General features: G+C 36.0%; 1 protein-coding gene across 6 annotated transcripts in view; it reads right to left on the bottom strand.

The window, feature by feature from the left end:
* GPHN (gephyrin) overlaps window positions 1-17,114 on the bottom strand; it is a 456,579-nt gene that overhangs the window by 295,254 nt on the left and 144,211 nt on the right. For all 6 annotated transcript variants that reach the window (XM_036011094.1, XM_036011095.1, XM_036011096.1 and 3 more), the window contains exon 3: window positions 1,394-1,451. In XM_036011094.1, the coding sequence (XP_035866987.1) occupies window positions 1,394-1,451 (58 nt within the window). The remainder of the gene's footprint in view (window positions 1-1,393; window positions 1,452-17,114) is intronic.

Below are 17,114 nucleotides of genomic sequence, written 5' to 3'. Positions count from 1 at the left end.
CTGGGCTGTAGAGGGGCTGAGTCAGCTGGGTGATTTGATGTTTTGCCAAAAAAATTCTGCAGGAGACGTGTTGTATGAGTGGGCATGTTGGCATGATGAAGCTGCCAATCACCAACTGCTTATAGCTGTGGCCTTCTGAATAATCCAATAGTTCCTGTGAAGGAATGTTCAGGCTTAATGCAAAATTTGATGCAGATTCATTGCTCTATTTGCTCATTTTGAATGTGACAGTGATAGAGTACACATGCCACTCAATGGCATCCACTGCCCTCACTGACTAGTACATTGAAGTTGTCAATGTTCATGCATGAGCATTCTAGTCCACTCTCCTTGGCTGCCAGGTTACTTTGAAGTCGCACAAACCATTCTCCTTACATGGATGGACTTTTCTGGACAGACCTTGTCATATGCATCTATGTATTTTGGCTAAATTACTTTCTCCTTGGCTAAGGACAGACCTTGTCATATGCATCTACGTATTTTGGCTAAACCATTCTCCTTAATAATGGCTGGACTTTTTCTGGACAGACCTTGTCATATGCATCTATGTATTTTGGCTAAATTACTTTTAAACAAGGGCCACATGTTATGTTAGAAGACCAACAGTCCATAGGATTTAGTAAAATGTTAGAGACAGACAGAAGATTGTAGTAATGCTTTAATTTTCAAAAGGTCAGTTTTAAATTTTATTCTGTATTGTACATTTTTGTACTGTACTGTAAATTTTAAATTGACATACTGTTTTCAAAGGAACTAGAAGATATTTACTAGGAGACTGATATTATTTGTAACTGCTGCAAGCTCATAGGGAAAAGAAATTAAAACAAGATATAAGATAATACATTGTGCATGCTAATGCTTACATGCAGTGTTTTTCTAAGTATATTTTCAATGAATTTCACAGGAAAGGGTTTCTTTTTGATTGTCTTAACATTTTTCTTAGAAATGCATTGATAATGATAGATGAAATCTGATGGTGGTTATCTGATACACACACACACACACACACACACACACACACAACATAGAGCTTGGCATAAATAATGCCCATTTTTACTACAAAATCTTATAAAATCATAAGCAAACAATTCTGTAACATAACATCACACTCAAGCTTACCATATGACATATTAGGTGAAGTGTTCAAATTAAAACTATAAATTACTACACCCTTATTATTACCATACCAACCACACTCAAGCAGGTGCTACTTTTGCTGGACCCTGTGTGTGCATGTGTGCGTGTGTGTGTGTAAAATTCAAATAAGATAACTGGGAATTAAATGCTATACTAACATACCTAAATATTCAATAGCATAAAGAATAAGATATTATTCTCCCACTTCCCACCAAGATTCTAAATCTTTGTAGAGGTGAAAAATGCCATACTATACCTTGATTTCTTCTATTTCATCTGGTACTATCTTGTATGCTGATATCGTCCCACCCAACCTGAAATCAGAAGAAAATATTCTCAAAACTGGCAATAGTGTATAAAAAAATAGGACTATTTCTGCCAGTAGCATTACAGTGCCACCAATAATCCCTAGTGTCCACCTCAATAATTGTGGAGGAAAAAAACCACTTTGTGATTACTTTTTCCATATTGTAGTTAAAAGGAAGCAGATAGCGAATGAGGAAAAACATTAAGTTAGATTTTTAACCAAAACTAAACTTTTATAATTGATGGTTTCAATGAATCTGAAATGGCCACTTTTACAGATGGATTCTGTCACTAAGATATATCAAAATGAAACAGCAGATATGGTGTTTGTTTTTTTTGGTTGTTTTGTTTTTTATAACAGACTTTATTTTTTACATAGTTTTAGGTTTACAGATAAATTAAGCAATAAGTAAAGAAATTTATTTCACAGATCCCCCACCAGTTTTCTCTTTTAAAATTCTGCATTAGTGTGGTATATTTGTCACAACTGATAAAACAATACTAATTTTGCTTCCTTTAAAAACAACTTAAACAAGGATTCAGAGAGATCTGTGTACTCAGCACTGTGCAATAAAAAGAGATGATGTTTCAGGGTTACAAATTTAATGTTTAACATATGATCTTTGCCTTGAGGCAGTAATGTCATGACATGTCACGTTCATGTGTTTGAAATATTTTTGGAAAGCAACTAAGGTTTATGTAATACCTACCATTTCCTAGGCATGTTATATATTATCTAATTTAACTGTTATAACTGTCTCCATTGTAAAAAATGAGGAAATTGAGACACAGAAATATTCAGTAATTTTCTTAAGTAACTGAAGGATTTAGTAAGTAAAGGTGCTAATTAACATATAAATTGTCAAATACATACCAGACTTTAAATACTTAGTATAAAAAAGGTTAATTTTAAAATAGTGACTACATGTTAAAATAACATTGTGGATATATTGAGTTAAATAAGCTATACTGTATTAAAATTAACTTCGTTGACTTCTTTTTCATTTTTAAAATGTGCTACTAAAATTTTTTAATTACATATAAGACTTGCATTTGTGGCTACTATCATATCTCTCTCAGACCGGTGCTCTAGGTTCTTAAAATTCCTAGATACCGACTTAACACTGCTCTAATTCAGTGCTTAAAAAGGAACTTTCTGATTATTTATTTGACTTTATAAGTACTAGATGTCAAAAAAGGAGTATCATAAGTAAGGAACTTATATATTACAGATACTTTAGGATATATCCTGTCTCATATAAATTAATAAATGACACTCTTGTTTCCATTAGAAAATAACAATCTAACCAAATTATCTTTATTGAAAACTCTACATTTAAACTCTTTAATGTTACCATTTATTCTTGCTAATGGAACTAGTGTTCAGATTTTTTTTGAGATTTCACATACTTAAAGTGTCATGACTGAATGATAAAAAACACTAATGAAATTTAACTTAATTCATATCATATAATACCTTACTGACATACTGACATACTATTACTGACATACTAAATAAGACCATAGTAAAATAACTAGAGCAGCACTAGATGTTACTAAAATGACAAATTATATAACTCTGTAGGAGGTTTAAAATAGCCATTTAAAAAATCATTTTCATTGTCAGTTATTAAACCTATACAATTAGGAGGTGAGATTGTTGGTGTATTAGTAAACACATTAGAGCAAAAACACTACTGAAAACTTAAGGACTTCAATTTACAGCCTTGCAAATAATGAGTGCATTGTTTTACTCACAGGGTTCATATTATGTAACGGATACAATCGAGAGAATGAGAAAGCTGAGAAATCAAAGTTTTGTAGGGAAGCAGATGAATACACAAATATCTGTAATATAGTACACTAGAGGCTGAAAGTTTGAAATTATTTCAAAATAAAAATTTAAAGCACCCATCATTGTAAAGTAGACTGGCTATAATATAAGCAGTCCATAATGCCTATTACATAAATGGCATAGATTACAGAAGTATTTCAATTCATTAGTACAATAATGATTCAAGAATGCCATGATATTAATGTTTGATTTACAGAAGAAAAATAAAAAGAAATTTGCTGTGATGAACTTCAATTTTACTCAACAAACAACTTATTTTTCTTTTGATAAATGCTGAGTAACACTACCTCAAATATTGCCTTTCCTGGAATCCCAACCTGGGGAAGGTAAACTTCCAGATTAGTATTCCTACATCAACTTCAAATCAATGATAATGGTTTCAACTGTTAAGGTAGGTAAGTGGGGATGGGGAGTAACACAAGAAGGTGGTAGAGGGGGGATAAATGGTGATGGAAGAAGACTTGATGGGATGGTGAACACATAATGTAATATACAGATGGCATATTACAGAATTACACACCTTAAACCTATATAATTTTTAAAGTAATATCACTCCAATAAATACAATAAATAAAACTTTAAAAAAAAAGGCGGGTAGCCCCAACTGGTGTGGCTCAGTTGATTTAGGGTCATCTTATAAACTGAAAGGTCATTGATTCTTAGTCAGGGCACACGCCTAGGTTGAGGGGTTTGGTCCCTGTTCAGGATGCAACTGAATGATGTTTCCCTCTCTCATCAATGTTTCTCTCCGTCTTTCTCTCCTTCCCTTCCCGTCTCTCTAAAATACATAAGTATGCCCTCAGGAGAGGCTAAAAAAATGTCAGATAAAATATATGATTTAATGTATCGCTATTTGTTTTAAAATGAATGTATGACATAAATATTATGCATATGAATAATACATTGACAAAATAGGGTAATGATATGATTGAATAACTAAAAACACAAGAAAGTTGGAGTGTGTCTGTACTACACTAAACAAAGAAATGAGAAAGGAGGTTAAAACTGATAAAAACACCAGGAAAAAATTCAGTAAAAAGAAACTACCTAGGATTCCAAGATGGCTGCAGAGTAGATGGAAGCTAAACTCACCTGTTCCCAGTGCCAAAATGTTTTACAGGTAAATTATAGAGCAATCAACCTGAATAACCAACTGAATACTAGCTGAACTAAAATACAGTCATACCTGGGTACTTGTCAGCTTCAGAACTCATTAAACCCTGTACTCATTGCATTTTGACAAAAAAAAAAAATGTTTCAGCACTCGGCACTTGCTCAGGACTCATCACACTTGCTAGAACTTGTATGAGTCACAATGCTGCCGCGCAAGAGAAAGTGCTTTATCACTTGTCATGTTAGGTACTCAGCAGTTTTGGCACTCTTCACAAGTTCTGAAATGAATTAACAATGAGTCCCGAGGTACCACTGTACTGCAACCAAGGATTTACAGAACCCACATAAAGACTGGTAAGAAGGACAAAGATTTAGAAAGGGCTGGCCCCTGCACCTACGTGTGGCGGCTGAAAAGCTGGAGGGATATCTTGGCTGCAAAACTCCTGCCCTCCCCCACCCACCCAGGAGTCTGGAATCTCTACCCCAGGCAGGGATCCTCAACACAGAGCAACACAGAGCAACAGAGAGCAACTGCACTGATTATCATAACCACTAGCATCTGGTTATGATAATCAGTGCAGTCCATCTGAGAAAGAAGAGAGTCTGCTAGAGACCCAGAACCCACCATCCCAGGGTTGAACACTCTAATCATTACTGCACAAGCGTGGGGAGTGCAGTGCCTGGTCCTACAACTATAGGTGACACCACTCTGCTGTGCTTGAGTACTGCAGAGGGGACTGCTGACTGCACCCGGCAGGGATCTTTGGGGTGCTCTTTTTCTGGAGAAGCTCTTGGCAGGGACTCAGGCAGCGACTGAACTGTGTAGCTTTGGAAAGGAGACCAATCTTCCCTACCTCAAGCACCCTGTTAAATCAACCTGGCCTGCCCTTCCACTCTGTGGCCCCACCCTGCTGAGTTTAGTTGTTAGTTGGGGTAAGAGTGCCATGCAGAGCTGGATCTTTCACAGAGTATATCCCCTGAGGAAGCTTTTAACTGGGAGTCTCTCAAGTGGATAGTGGGTTATGTGGCTAGATCCTGAGGGGGTGGGGGGCATTCCTACGTCTCCTGTGAGCTCTGACTGTGCTATACTTGGAAGAGGAAGAAGTGACCACCTCACTTTTACAGGTTTGCTGGCACCACCCCCAATGGGAGATTGGATTTGTCCTTCTAAGTCCCAGGGGCCACACTCTGCTGAGCTCAGTTCTGCAGAGGCAATGGGGTACTGCTCAGATCTGGGTCATTCAGAGTGTGTCTCCCTTGGAGGCTATTGTCTGGGACCAGGAAAAAGTACTTGTCTCCCTCCTGCGGGTTTGCCCAGCATACCCTAATGGGAGACTCTTTAGATATGTCCTCCCCAGTCCTGGTAGATCTGCCCTGCTGAGCTTGCTCCAGCAGAGGGGATGGCTGGCTGCACCCAACCTGAAACTGCAGCATGCTCTTCCTGAAGAGCTAGGGTTGGAGTCTCTGGCAGAGACTGAGTAGTTAGGCTCTGGGCCACTTTCCCCTCATTGAGTGCCTGACTGCATGGCTCCCAAGTAGGGGAGCCATTAGCCCTGATCTCCTGACCCTAGTCACCCAACCCTACTAAGCCCTCAAACAGAAGGGTCTGTGCGTCACAGCCAGCCTAAGCCAACTCTGCATTCTTTATTTGGAAGGCTCTGGAGGAAGACCAGGTAACCTTGGCGGGGGGCCAGCGGGCAGAGTAGCTGGCAGGTGGAAGTGGACCTCGGGGAGCCTCAGACCTTTTATAGATCTGCCCCAGTTCTAATCTAGAAGAAGCCAACCCTTGTACACATATCAGCATCTCCCACACACATCCAGGCCCAGTAGATGCAGCCACAAACAGTGAATAGGGTGGTAGCTCCAGATAGGTAGCCCAAGGCCAGTTAAACACAATGTCTGACATGGACCTGTATCTGAATCCAGCCAAAGTGGACCCAGAGCCAACACAACTAGTGATGGCCTCATACCATACCAGAGCTTGACCCAGCTAGCCGCACAAATGGCACACCAAAAGGGAGATTCTGGCAGGCACCAGATGATGCTGGGAACAAATCCATCTTTGGGGGCAGCCTCTGTACAGTGACTCATACACAGTGACTGAGGTTTATCCTTACAGTAAGTCAGCCTGAAGGGTTAACTTCACCCATGAAAGGCCAAAAGGATTTAAGACTCAACTAAAACAGAAGAGTGCACATAACCCACAGGAAACATTCCTGGGGTAACAAGCTCAGCTGATCTGGAAGAATGTGTCACTGGGCCCAACAAGACACCTACATCATAAAGTGAACACAACAAGACTCTGAGTCACAGCATATCTACCTAGTACACAGAGACAAAATGGGGAGACAAAGAAGTAAGTTCCATAATGTAACAACAAGAGAAATCCCCCACAAAAAGAGAAAATGAAATGGAATCAACCAAAGAAGCCAGATGCAGAGTTTATGACAATGGTTACAAGAATGTTCAAGGACCTTAGGGGAAGAATGAATGATTTCAGTGAGAACTTCAACAAAGAGAGAGTAAGCATTAAAAATGAACATAGAAATAATAAAAAAGAATCAGTCAGAAATGAATACAATATCTGAAATGAAGAATACACTAGAAGGAATCAACAGCAGGTTAGATGAAGCAGAGGATCAAATCAGTGATTTAGAGGATAACAGTAAGCACCCAAGCAGAGCATCAGAAAGAAGAGAAATTTTTAAATAATTACAAAAGTCTAAGGGACCTAAGGGACAACATCAAGCTTAACGACATCCACATTGTATGGGTACCAAAAGGAGAAGAGAATGAGCAAGGAACAGAGAACCTGTTTCAAGAAATAATGGCTGAAAACTTCCCTAACCTGGTGAAGGAAGAAGTCAAACAAGTTCAGGAAGCACAGAGAGTCCCAATAAAGATAAACTCAAAGACTCCCATATCACAACATATCACAATTGAAATGCTAAAGGTTGAAGACAAAGGGAGAATTTTAAAATCGGCAAGAGAGAAGCAATTAGTTACCTACAAAGGAGCTCCCATAAGGCTATCAGATGATTTCTCAACACAAACACTTCAGGCCAGAAGACTGGCATGAAATAGTCAAAGTGATAAAAATTAAGGACCTACTATGGAAGGAGACTTTACTTTGGGTGATGAACACACAATACTGTGTAGAAATGATGTGTTGTGAAATTGTGCACCTCGAACCTGCATATATTGTTAATTAGTATCACCCCAATATATTCAATTAAAAGGAAAAATAAAAAAAGAAAGAAAAGCAAGAACTTACAACCAAGACTACTTTATCCAGTATGGCTGTCACTTAAAATTGAAGGTGAAATAAAGAGCTTTCCAGACTAACTAACTAAAGGAGTTCATTTGCACTAAACAAGTACTGTAAGAAATGTTAAAAGGCCTCCTTTAAGAAGAGGAAAAAACAAAGAAATGCATAAGAAAGGAACATAGGAATAAAGAATAAAATGGCAGTAAATAAGTACCTATTAATAATAGCTTCAAATGTGAATCAATTAAATGCTCCAATAAAAAAACATAGGGTAGCTAAATGGATAAGAATACATAATCCATACATATGTGGTCTACAAGAGACCTACCTTAGAACAAAGGATACACAAATAATGAAAGTGAAGGGATAGAAAAAAATATTCCATGCAAATTGAAACAAAAAAATGCTGGGGTAGTAATACTTGTATCAGATACAACAGACTTTAAAACAAAGGTTATAACAACTGGATGTAACTTTTGTAAACATATATACAGCCAACATAGGAACACCTAAAAATACAAAGAACATCTGGTGGACATTAAGGGAAAGATCAATAGGAATATAGTCACAGTAGGGATTTTTTTAAATCATTGCTGTTCAAGTATACTTGTCTCCATTTTCATCCCACTGTGACCCCCTGCCCCACCCATCCCTGCTTCCCACCCTTGAACCTACCCCCTTTGGCTTTGTCCATGTGTCCCCCATACATGTTCTGTGATGGACCTTCCTCTATTTTCCCCCATTATCCCTCTCCCCGCTAGTTACTATCAGTTTGTTCCCCATTTCAGTGTTTCTGGTTATATTTTGCTTGCTTGCTTGTTTTGTTGATTAGGTTCCACTTATAGTAGAGGATTTTAACACTCCACTGGCATCAATGGATAAATCTTCCATACAAAAATCAGCAAGGTAACAGTGACCTTAAATGACACAGTGGATCACATGGATTTAATTGATATTTACAAAACATGTTATCCCAAAGCAAAAGATATACATTCTTCTCAAATGCACAGGGAACATTCTCAAAGAAAGGGCACATGTTAAGACACAAATTAAGTCTTAATAAATCTAAGAAGACTGAAATCATATCAAGCATTTTCTCTGGTATGAAACTATTAATAGAAATCGACTACAATAAAAAATTTTAAAACATTCAAACACATGGAGGCTAAATAGTATGTTATTAAACAATGAATGAGTTACTGATGAGATGAAGGGAGATATTGAAAGTTGCCTGGAAACAACTAAACATCTACTACAACCCAAAATCTATGGGACATAGTGAAAACAGCCCTGAGAGGGAATTTCAGAATAGCATTACAGGCCTACCTCAAAAGAAGCAAGAAAAATCTCAAACAATCTAAATGCTATACCTAAAAGAATTACAAAATGAACAAAAGAGTCCAGAGAAAGTAGGAGAAAGGAAACAATAAAGGTCAGAATGGAAATAAATGACATGGAGGTTAAAAAGCAATATAAAAGATCAATGAAACCAAGAACTGGTTCTTTGAAAAGATAAATAAGATTGACTAATCTTTATCCAGACCCACCAAGAAAAAAAGAGAAAGGATACAAATAAATAAAATCAGAAATAAAAGAGAAGTAACACTGACATCACAGAAAATCAAAAGATTGTAAGAAATTATTATGAACAACTATACACCAAAAAGTTGAACAACCTGGGTGAAATAAATAAACTCCTAGAAACATACAATATTCAAAAGATGAATCAGGAAGAATCAGAAAACCAGAATAGACTGATTACAGCTAAGGAAATTGAAGTAGTAATTAAAAAAAAAAAGATAAACTCCCAGCAAACAAAAGTCCTGGAGTGGATGGCTTCACAGGAGAATTTTATCAAACATTCAAATAAGAATTAATACCTATCCTTCTCAAACTATTTTGAAAAATTCAAGAGGAGGGAAGTCTTCCAAGCTCTTTTAACGAGGCCAGCATTACCCTAATTCCAAAACCAGATAGACACTACAAAGAGAGGAAATTATAGGCCAATATCCCTGATGAACATAGATGCTTAAGTCCTCCACAATCTAGAAGTAATTAAAGAAAACAAGTAAGTCATAAGCGTTATATAACAAGAATCAAGAATAAACTTACTTTAACCCCCCTTTTTTCTGTTCCCTGACTACAACTAAATAATAACTTTACCAACTATTAATTCTGACCCTTGAACTGATTTCTGAAAATGACATTTCTATTTTCATGGTATCATAAAACACAGCTTGATTTAATATACCTATAAATTCAACACACTATCAGTATTCCATAGTTACTGTATTCAGGCAGACTCATTCCAAATTTCCTGTTCTTTCTCCATTATAACACACTGTCCTCATTGTAAAAGAAAGAATACACTTAAGTCAGAGTTCTATTTTACTTTACTGTTTACTGAAGTAAAATATGCATGTTTATATGTATATGTAATACCATATGCACATATATGGTATATATGTAATACTGTATGTATATGGTATTACATTGGCAGCAACAGTAGTAAATAATAGTAGCAATACTATTAATAGTAGTATTGGGATGTCCAAAAAGTCTGTTACATTTTTTTCTCTAAAATAAAACACACATTTTTCATTTTCACTAATAATTATTGATTTAGATATTTTGAGTATGTCAGCTATCTCCCGTTATTGGCTTCTAGTGGGTAGAAGCCAGGGGTGCTGCTAAACATCTTCTAATGCATAAGACAACCCCACAGCAAAGAATTATTTGGCCAAAATGTTAATAGTACCAAGAAACTTGGCAAACAGCTTTTGTCACGTTTGATCAGTCATAGCACCTTCTCTATACACTGCACAAATCTTTTATTACGTTTCTGTTGTATTTTTACCTTTCTTGAAATAATAAAGTATAATATACTGAAAATGTTGTATATCTTCTTCCATCTTCTATACCATTTTGTGCAATATTAAAATAGTTACACAAAAATTCACCAATTTTGATTTTTTAAATGTACCCTGATATGACAGCTGTAACAATACAATCTAACAAAATTGTTTTGAATGAAGTTAAAGACAACTAAGCACTACTAGAGCTATCTTATGGGAAAAACATAATGGATTTTTTGCCCAACCCAATATATTAAGCATTTTCTATATGCTAAGCATTATGTTAGGCTTTCCATATACTGTCTCATTTAACTCTCATAACCCATAATAATAACTATGAAAAAATGAAAGGAGCAATTTTCAAAGGTTTCATAACAAAGAGCAGCAGAGCTGGGCTTAAGACTCAGTTCCAAAAAGTGATAAGCAAATTCTAAAATTCAAATGGATCTTCAAGGGAAACAGAATAGTCAATCTTGGAAAGAAGAAAGTTGGAGGATTCTCACTTCCTGATTTCAAGTTACTACAAAGCTCCAGTAAAAAAGACTATATGGTACTTGCATAAGGATAGACATAAAGCAAGAGAATAGAACAAAGTCCAGGAATAAATGTCACATTATGTCACATTATAGTTTTTGCTTTCCTTTTTATTTTACCGTGGTAACTATAACTTTAAAAATTTACATTTTAGCCCTGGCTGGCATAGCTCAGTGGATTGAGCACGGGCTGGGAACCAAAGTGTCCCAGGTTCGATTCCCAGCCAGGGTACATTCCTGGGTTGCAGGCCATAACCCCCAGCAACCGCACATTGATGTTTCTCTCCCTCTCTCTCTCCCTCTCCCTCCCTCCCTTCCCTCTCTAAAAATAAATAAACAAAATCTTTAAAAAAAATTTACATTTTAGCCATTTTTGTTTTAAATTTTTTAAAAATACATTTTATTGATTATGCTATTACAGTTGTCTCATTTTCCCCCCTTCACTCTCCTCCACCCCTCATACCCACTACCACACACATTCCCCCCCTTTAGTTCATGTCCATGTGTCATACTTATAAGTTCTTTAGCTTCTACATTTCCCATACTATTCTTACCCTCGCCCTGTCTTTTTTCTACCTTTTCCCCCTCTCTTCTCCTTTCACTCCCCTGTTACTAACCCTCCACATGATCTTAATTTCTGTGGTTCTGTTCCTGTTCTAGTTGTTTGCTTAGTTTCTTTTGGTTTTGTTTTAGGTATGGTTGTTAATAATTGTGAGTGTGCTGTCATTTTACTATACATGGTTTTTTTTATCTTCTTTTCTTAGATAAATCCCTTTAACATGTCATATAATAAGGGCTTGGTGATGATGAACTCCTTTAACTTGACCTTATCTGGGAAGCACTTGATCTGTCCTTCCATTCTAAATGAAAGCTTTGCTGGATAGAGAATCTTGGATGTAGGTCCTTGCCTTTCATGATTTGGAATACTCTTTTCGCCCCTTCTTGCCTATAAGGTCTCTTTTGAGAAATCAGCTGACAGTCTTTTGGGCACTCCTTAGTAGGCAACTCTCTCCTTTTGTCTTGTTGCTTTTAAGATTCTCTCCTTATCTTTCATCTTGGGTAATGTAATTGTGATGTGCCTTAGTGTGTTCCTCCTTCAGTCCAACTTCTTTGGGATTCTCTGAGCTTCCTGGACTTCCTGGAAGTCTATTTCCTTTGCCAGAATGGGGGAGTTCTCCTTTATTATTTGTTCAAATAACTTCCACTTGTAGCTCTTCCTCTTCTCCATTCTGGCACCCCTATAATTCGGATGTTGGAACATTTAAAGATGTCCTGGAGGTTCCTAAGCTTCTGCTCATTTTTTTGAATTCTTGTTTCTTCATTCTTTTCTGACTGGATGTTTCTTTCTTCCTTCTGATCTACTCCATTGATATGAGTCCCAGTTTCCTTCCCATCACTATTGGTTCCCTGTATATTTTCCTTTACATTTTAACCATTTTTAAGTGCACAATTACACAATGACATTAATTAAAATCACAATGATGAGACACCATCAATACTATTTCTTTTCAAAAGTTAATCCATCTTATAACTCCAACACTCATCATTTTTATTTAAGAATCAGGACAGACTATTGTTTTTGCTTTTAAATAGAGCCAAGGAAGAAGTAGTCAGTTTAAGTTTAGAGACTGCGTTGTATCAACAGGTGTTTTTAAATACATAATTATTCTTCGTCAGTTTGATCAAATGCTCACATTATAAGACGAACTTGGTGACCTGTGACTAACTAAGGGGACTACAGATTCAAATCTCTTGTCTCACTTTCACTCCAGGGGATAAACACATTGACTAGAATGTCTACTGACCATCCCAAAATATTTGAAATAATTCTATACTCCCCTTATAAACATATGGTTTCATATACATGACACCTGTGAATATGTTAGGTTACATGGCAAAGTGGATTTAAAGTTGCAGATGGAATTAAGGCTGCTAATCAGCTGATCTTATAAAAGGAGTTTATTCTGGATTATCTTTGCATTCCAATACAACTGCAAGAGTCCTTAAAAGTAGAAGAGAAAATCAGAGAGATAGCAAGTGTGAAGACTAGGCCTGTCTGATGTTGTCTGCTTTGAAGATGAAGGAAAGGGGCCACGAGCCCAGGAAAGAATGTGGCCACTGGAAGCTGGAAAAAGAAAGGAAATGGATTCTCCCCTAGAGCCTCCAAAAAGGAATGCAACCCTGTCCAAATCTTGATCTTAGCCTAAGTAAGACCCTGTATGGGATTTCTGAACTATAGAATTACAAGTTAACAAATTTTTGTTTTAGGCCATTATGTTTGTGATAATTTGTTATGGTAGTTACAGAAAACTAGTACAGAAATAAACATGTGATGCCTAAAACTGATAAAGCAAAGGACATAGTATGAAATAAGAATGTGAATATCAGAAGAAGCAACTAAAATAAAGTGTTTCTGGAAGCAGCAGGGAAAACAGCTGGATTTTGTTGCTGTTATGAGGTATTTTAGAATGAATTGACTTTATAAAACATGTGAACACATTACTTTGAAGAAAAATAAGAATTAAGTTAAAAAAGAAAAACAACAAGCTAAGGAGGTTTTTTATATAGTAGAAAAATCTGATTGCTTTTCTAATGTTTTCAGGAGTGAGAGCAGAGAAATCAGGTAAGCTGAGCTGTAGCTGATCTTTCTTCACTGTTTTTATTTTTATCATTAACTAGCAATCACCTTTCAAACTCTTCTGTTTTCCTGACCCCAAATATACCTATTCTTCTTTCTCAGCTCCTAACACTACAGAATAAACTATAGGACTAACAAGCAGAAAAAGTTTGTTAGTCATGACTTGTAACCGTAAAATAGTTTACTTTCACTTCCAAGTTAATTACTGAGAGGTTAATAGAACTCATAGTATTGCATTGCCCCATATTATTGATTGGAAATTTGCAGGTAGAAGGATGGTGTGGCTGGAGAATATTCCAACTTCAGATCCATAAAATGAGCTCTAACCTCTGGTAATAACTGAAATGAGGAATGTAACAAGACAAAGATAGTCTGATTTTTTAGAGAAAGGGCAGAGTTAACGCAAGGTGTTTCAAACGAAAACTGTTCAGAAAATGACAATTCCAAGACAAAATAAACTATTTTTCTAAGAAGTTTAATATGCATTGGTTATTCAATTCATGTGTATGTACTCCCATATGCTGTCTTGTTTTTGATATTGTTTCTGGAATGTGTGTGTGTGTATTTTCAAAATGCATTATACATTTCTAAAAAGGAGGAACAGTTCTTACCTTTTTTTTAAAAAAAAGGGATTCCATTCAATGTTTACTATTCTTGTATGTATATATAAGGCACTTTATATATGACTGTTGAATAAATATTATGAAGTTTTATCTTGAGTAAGAAGAACAACTAAGGATGTACCTTGTTCATTCTCTATTCCTGTTTTCCCTGTTCCCTAGTAAGTGGTTCGTCCAGGCTTCCTGCCAAAGCTAATTCAACATTCTGACAATTTACTTTAGATATTATAAGCTACTAAAGTTATAAATTTAAATAGCACTGAATGAGCATATCCCTATAGTGTTCTTTATAGTCCAGCAACATGCATTCGTAATAGCATGGAAATTCAATAAAACACTAAAAAAGAATAAGAGGCACTTTCAATAACATTTTAATTTGAATTGCTTTCTTTACATACTTAGGCTCTGTTGAAAAAAATTTGCTAAAATCACTAGAGTGGCTCTCAACTGGCAGCGATTTTGCTCCTGAGGGACATCTGACAATGTCTGAACATATTTTTTTAGTGACAGCTTGGATGGTGCTACCAGCATCTAGTGGGTAGAAGCCAGAGATGCTGCTTAACATCCTACAAAGCACAGGAGAGCCTCCTGCAATAATTATTTGGCTTAAAATATCAATAATGCTGAGAATGAGAAATCTTGCAATAAAAAAAAGTATGTAGAACCCAAATAGTTTTTTAGAAGCATTCAGAAAATCTTTATCATGGATCTGATACAGATTAAGGTCTAGTTCTGTTTCAACCTGTCTTTCCAACATACTACTACTAATAAATATGTAGTTTTGTTTATTTAATTCAAATAAATTTAATGAACTATAATATGCAAAGCACTGTACTGTATACTTTAGAGAATACAAAGAATAAAGTTTATAATACAAACAAGTTTAAGTCATCATCCTGGCCTATCAAGAACTGACAATATAGTTATAAAAATGTAATATAATCAAGTATAATGACATATAATTAAACTTAAAATAAATGATACACACAATGAGAACTACAAACTAGTATAGCACAGAATACAGAAATCAGAATAGATTAGAATGTTTACTCAAGAGAAAAGGAAATTTATTTAGGGACTTACATGGATTGAATTTAAATAGGTAGAGATAAAGAAAAAAAAGTACTTCATGTGAGAAGCACAATATAAGAGAGTAAGGAGCTACACATATTACCTAGAACAAAAGTTGGATATTCAAATCAGGACCAAGGAGGTCCTAGATATTAGGCTGAAAAACAGTTCTTACTATGAAGTCAATCAGTAGCAATTTATATTTCTTTAATAAGGAAAACAACACATGAAAGCAGATTTAGGAAGTGTATTAGGGTTCTCCAGAGAAACAGAACCAATAAAATATGGATTATAGATGTGAATATAATTATACATACAGATATACATATATAAGGATATTTATAATTGGCTCACATGGTTAGGAGGCCAAAAAGTCCAACAAGCAGCTATTTATAAGCTGGAGCACCAAAGAAAGGAGGTGATATAATTCAGTCTAAGTCTGTAGGCCGAGAACCAGGGAACCACTGGTGTAAGTGCAGAGTCCCAAGGCCCTAAACCAGGAGCTTCAATGTTCAAGGGCAGGAGAAGATGGATGTCCCAGCTCAAGAAGAGAAACAGAATTCCTCCTTCCTAGACATATTTGTTTCATTTAAGTACCCAGTGGATTGGATGATGCCTTCCCACAATAGTCAGGGACAGCTCTCCATTCATTCCACTGAATCAAATGCAAATGCTTTACAGAAATACCCTCACAGACACATCCAGAAGTAATGTTTTAACAGCTATCTGGGCATCCCATAGACGAGTCAAGTTGACAGATAAAATTAACAATCACAGGAAGATTATTTTGAAAGCAGTATTGGAGCATGAGAGCAGCTGACAGAAACATCAGAAAGGGATAATTGTACTAGAAGAAAACACAGGCAGTAAAACCTCTGACATTTCTCTTAGCAAAATTTTTTCTGACATGTCTCCTAGGTAGGACAAGAGAAACAAGAGAAAAAACAAACAAATGGGACTACATCAAACTAAAGTTTTGCATAGCAAAGGAAACCATCAACAAAAGATACAACCCACTGAATGGGAGAATATACTTGCCAATGATACACTGAATAAGGGATTAATACCCAAAATATATACGAAGCTCATACAACTCAACACCAAAAAAACAAGCAATCCAATTAAAAAATGGGCAGAGTCCCTGAATAGACACTTCTCCAGGGGACATATAGATGGCCAATAGACATGAAAAGATGCTCAACATCATTAATCTTCAAAGAAATGTGAATTTAAACCACAATGAGATATCACATCATACCTATCAGAATGACTATTATCAATAAATCAACAAATGACAAATGTTGGTGAGGATGTGAAGAAAGGGGAATCCTCTTGCACTGTTGGTGAGATTGTAAATTGGTGCAGGCACTATTGAAAACAGTATATGGAGTTTTCTCTGGATCTGCCTTAGGACCCAGCAATACTATTTCCTGGTATATATCTAAGGAAACCCAAAACACTAATTAAAAAAATATGCTCCCCAATATTCATTGCAGCATTATTTACAAGACCCAACTTATGGAAGCAACCAAAGTGGACATAAATAGACAAGTGAATAAAAATTGTGGTATCTGTATACAATGGAATATTACTAGGCCATTAAAAAGAACAAAATCTTAACATTTGTGACAGCATGGATAGACCTAGAGGGTATTTTGTTAAGTGAAATTAAGTCAGACAGAGAAGGACTTCTTTATCTTTCTAAATAAGTATATAAT

The sequence above is a fragment of the Phyllostomus discolor genome, chromosome 1 (genome assembly GCF_004126475.2).
Source record: "Phyllostomus discolor isolate MPI-MPIP mPhyDis1 chromosome 1, mPhyDis1.pri.v3, whole genome shotgun sequence".
NCBI classification, from domain to species: Eukaryota; Metazoa; Chordata; class Mammalia; order Chiroptera; family Phyllostomidae; genus Phyllostomus; species Phyllostomus discolor.
The sequence above is the reverse complement of the archived record's forward strand: the minus strand, read 5'-3'. Positions and strand labels throughout refer to the sequence as shown.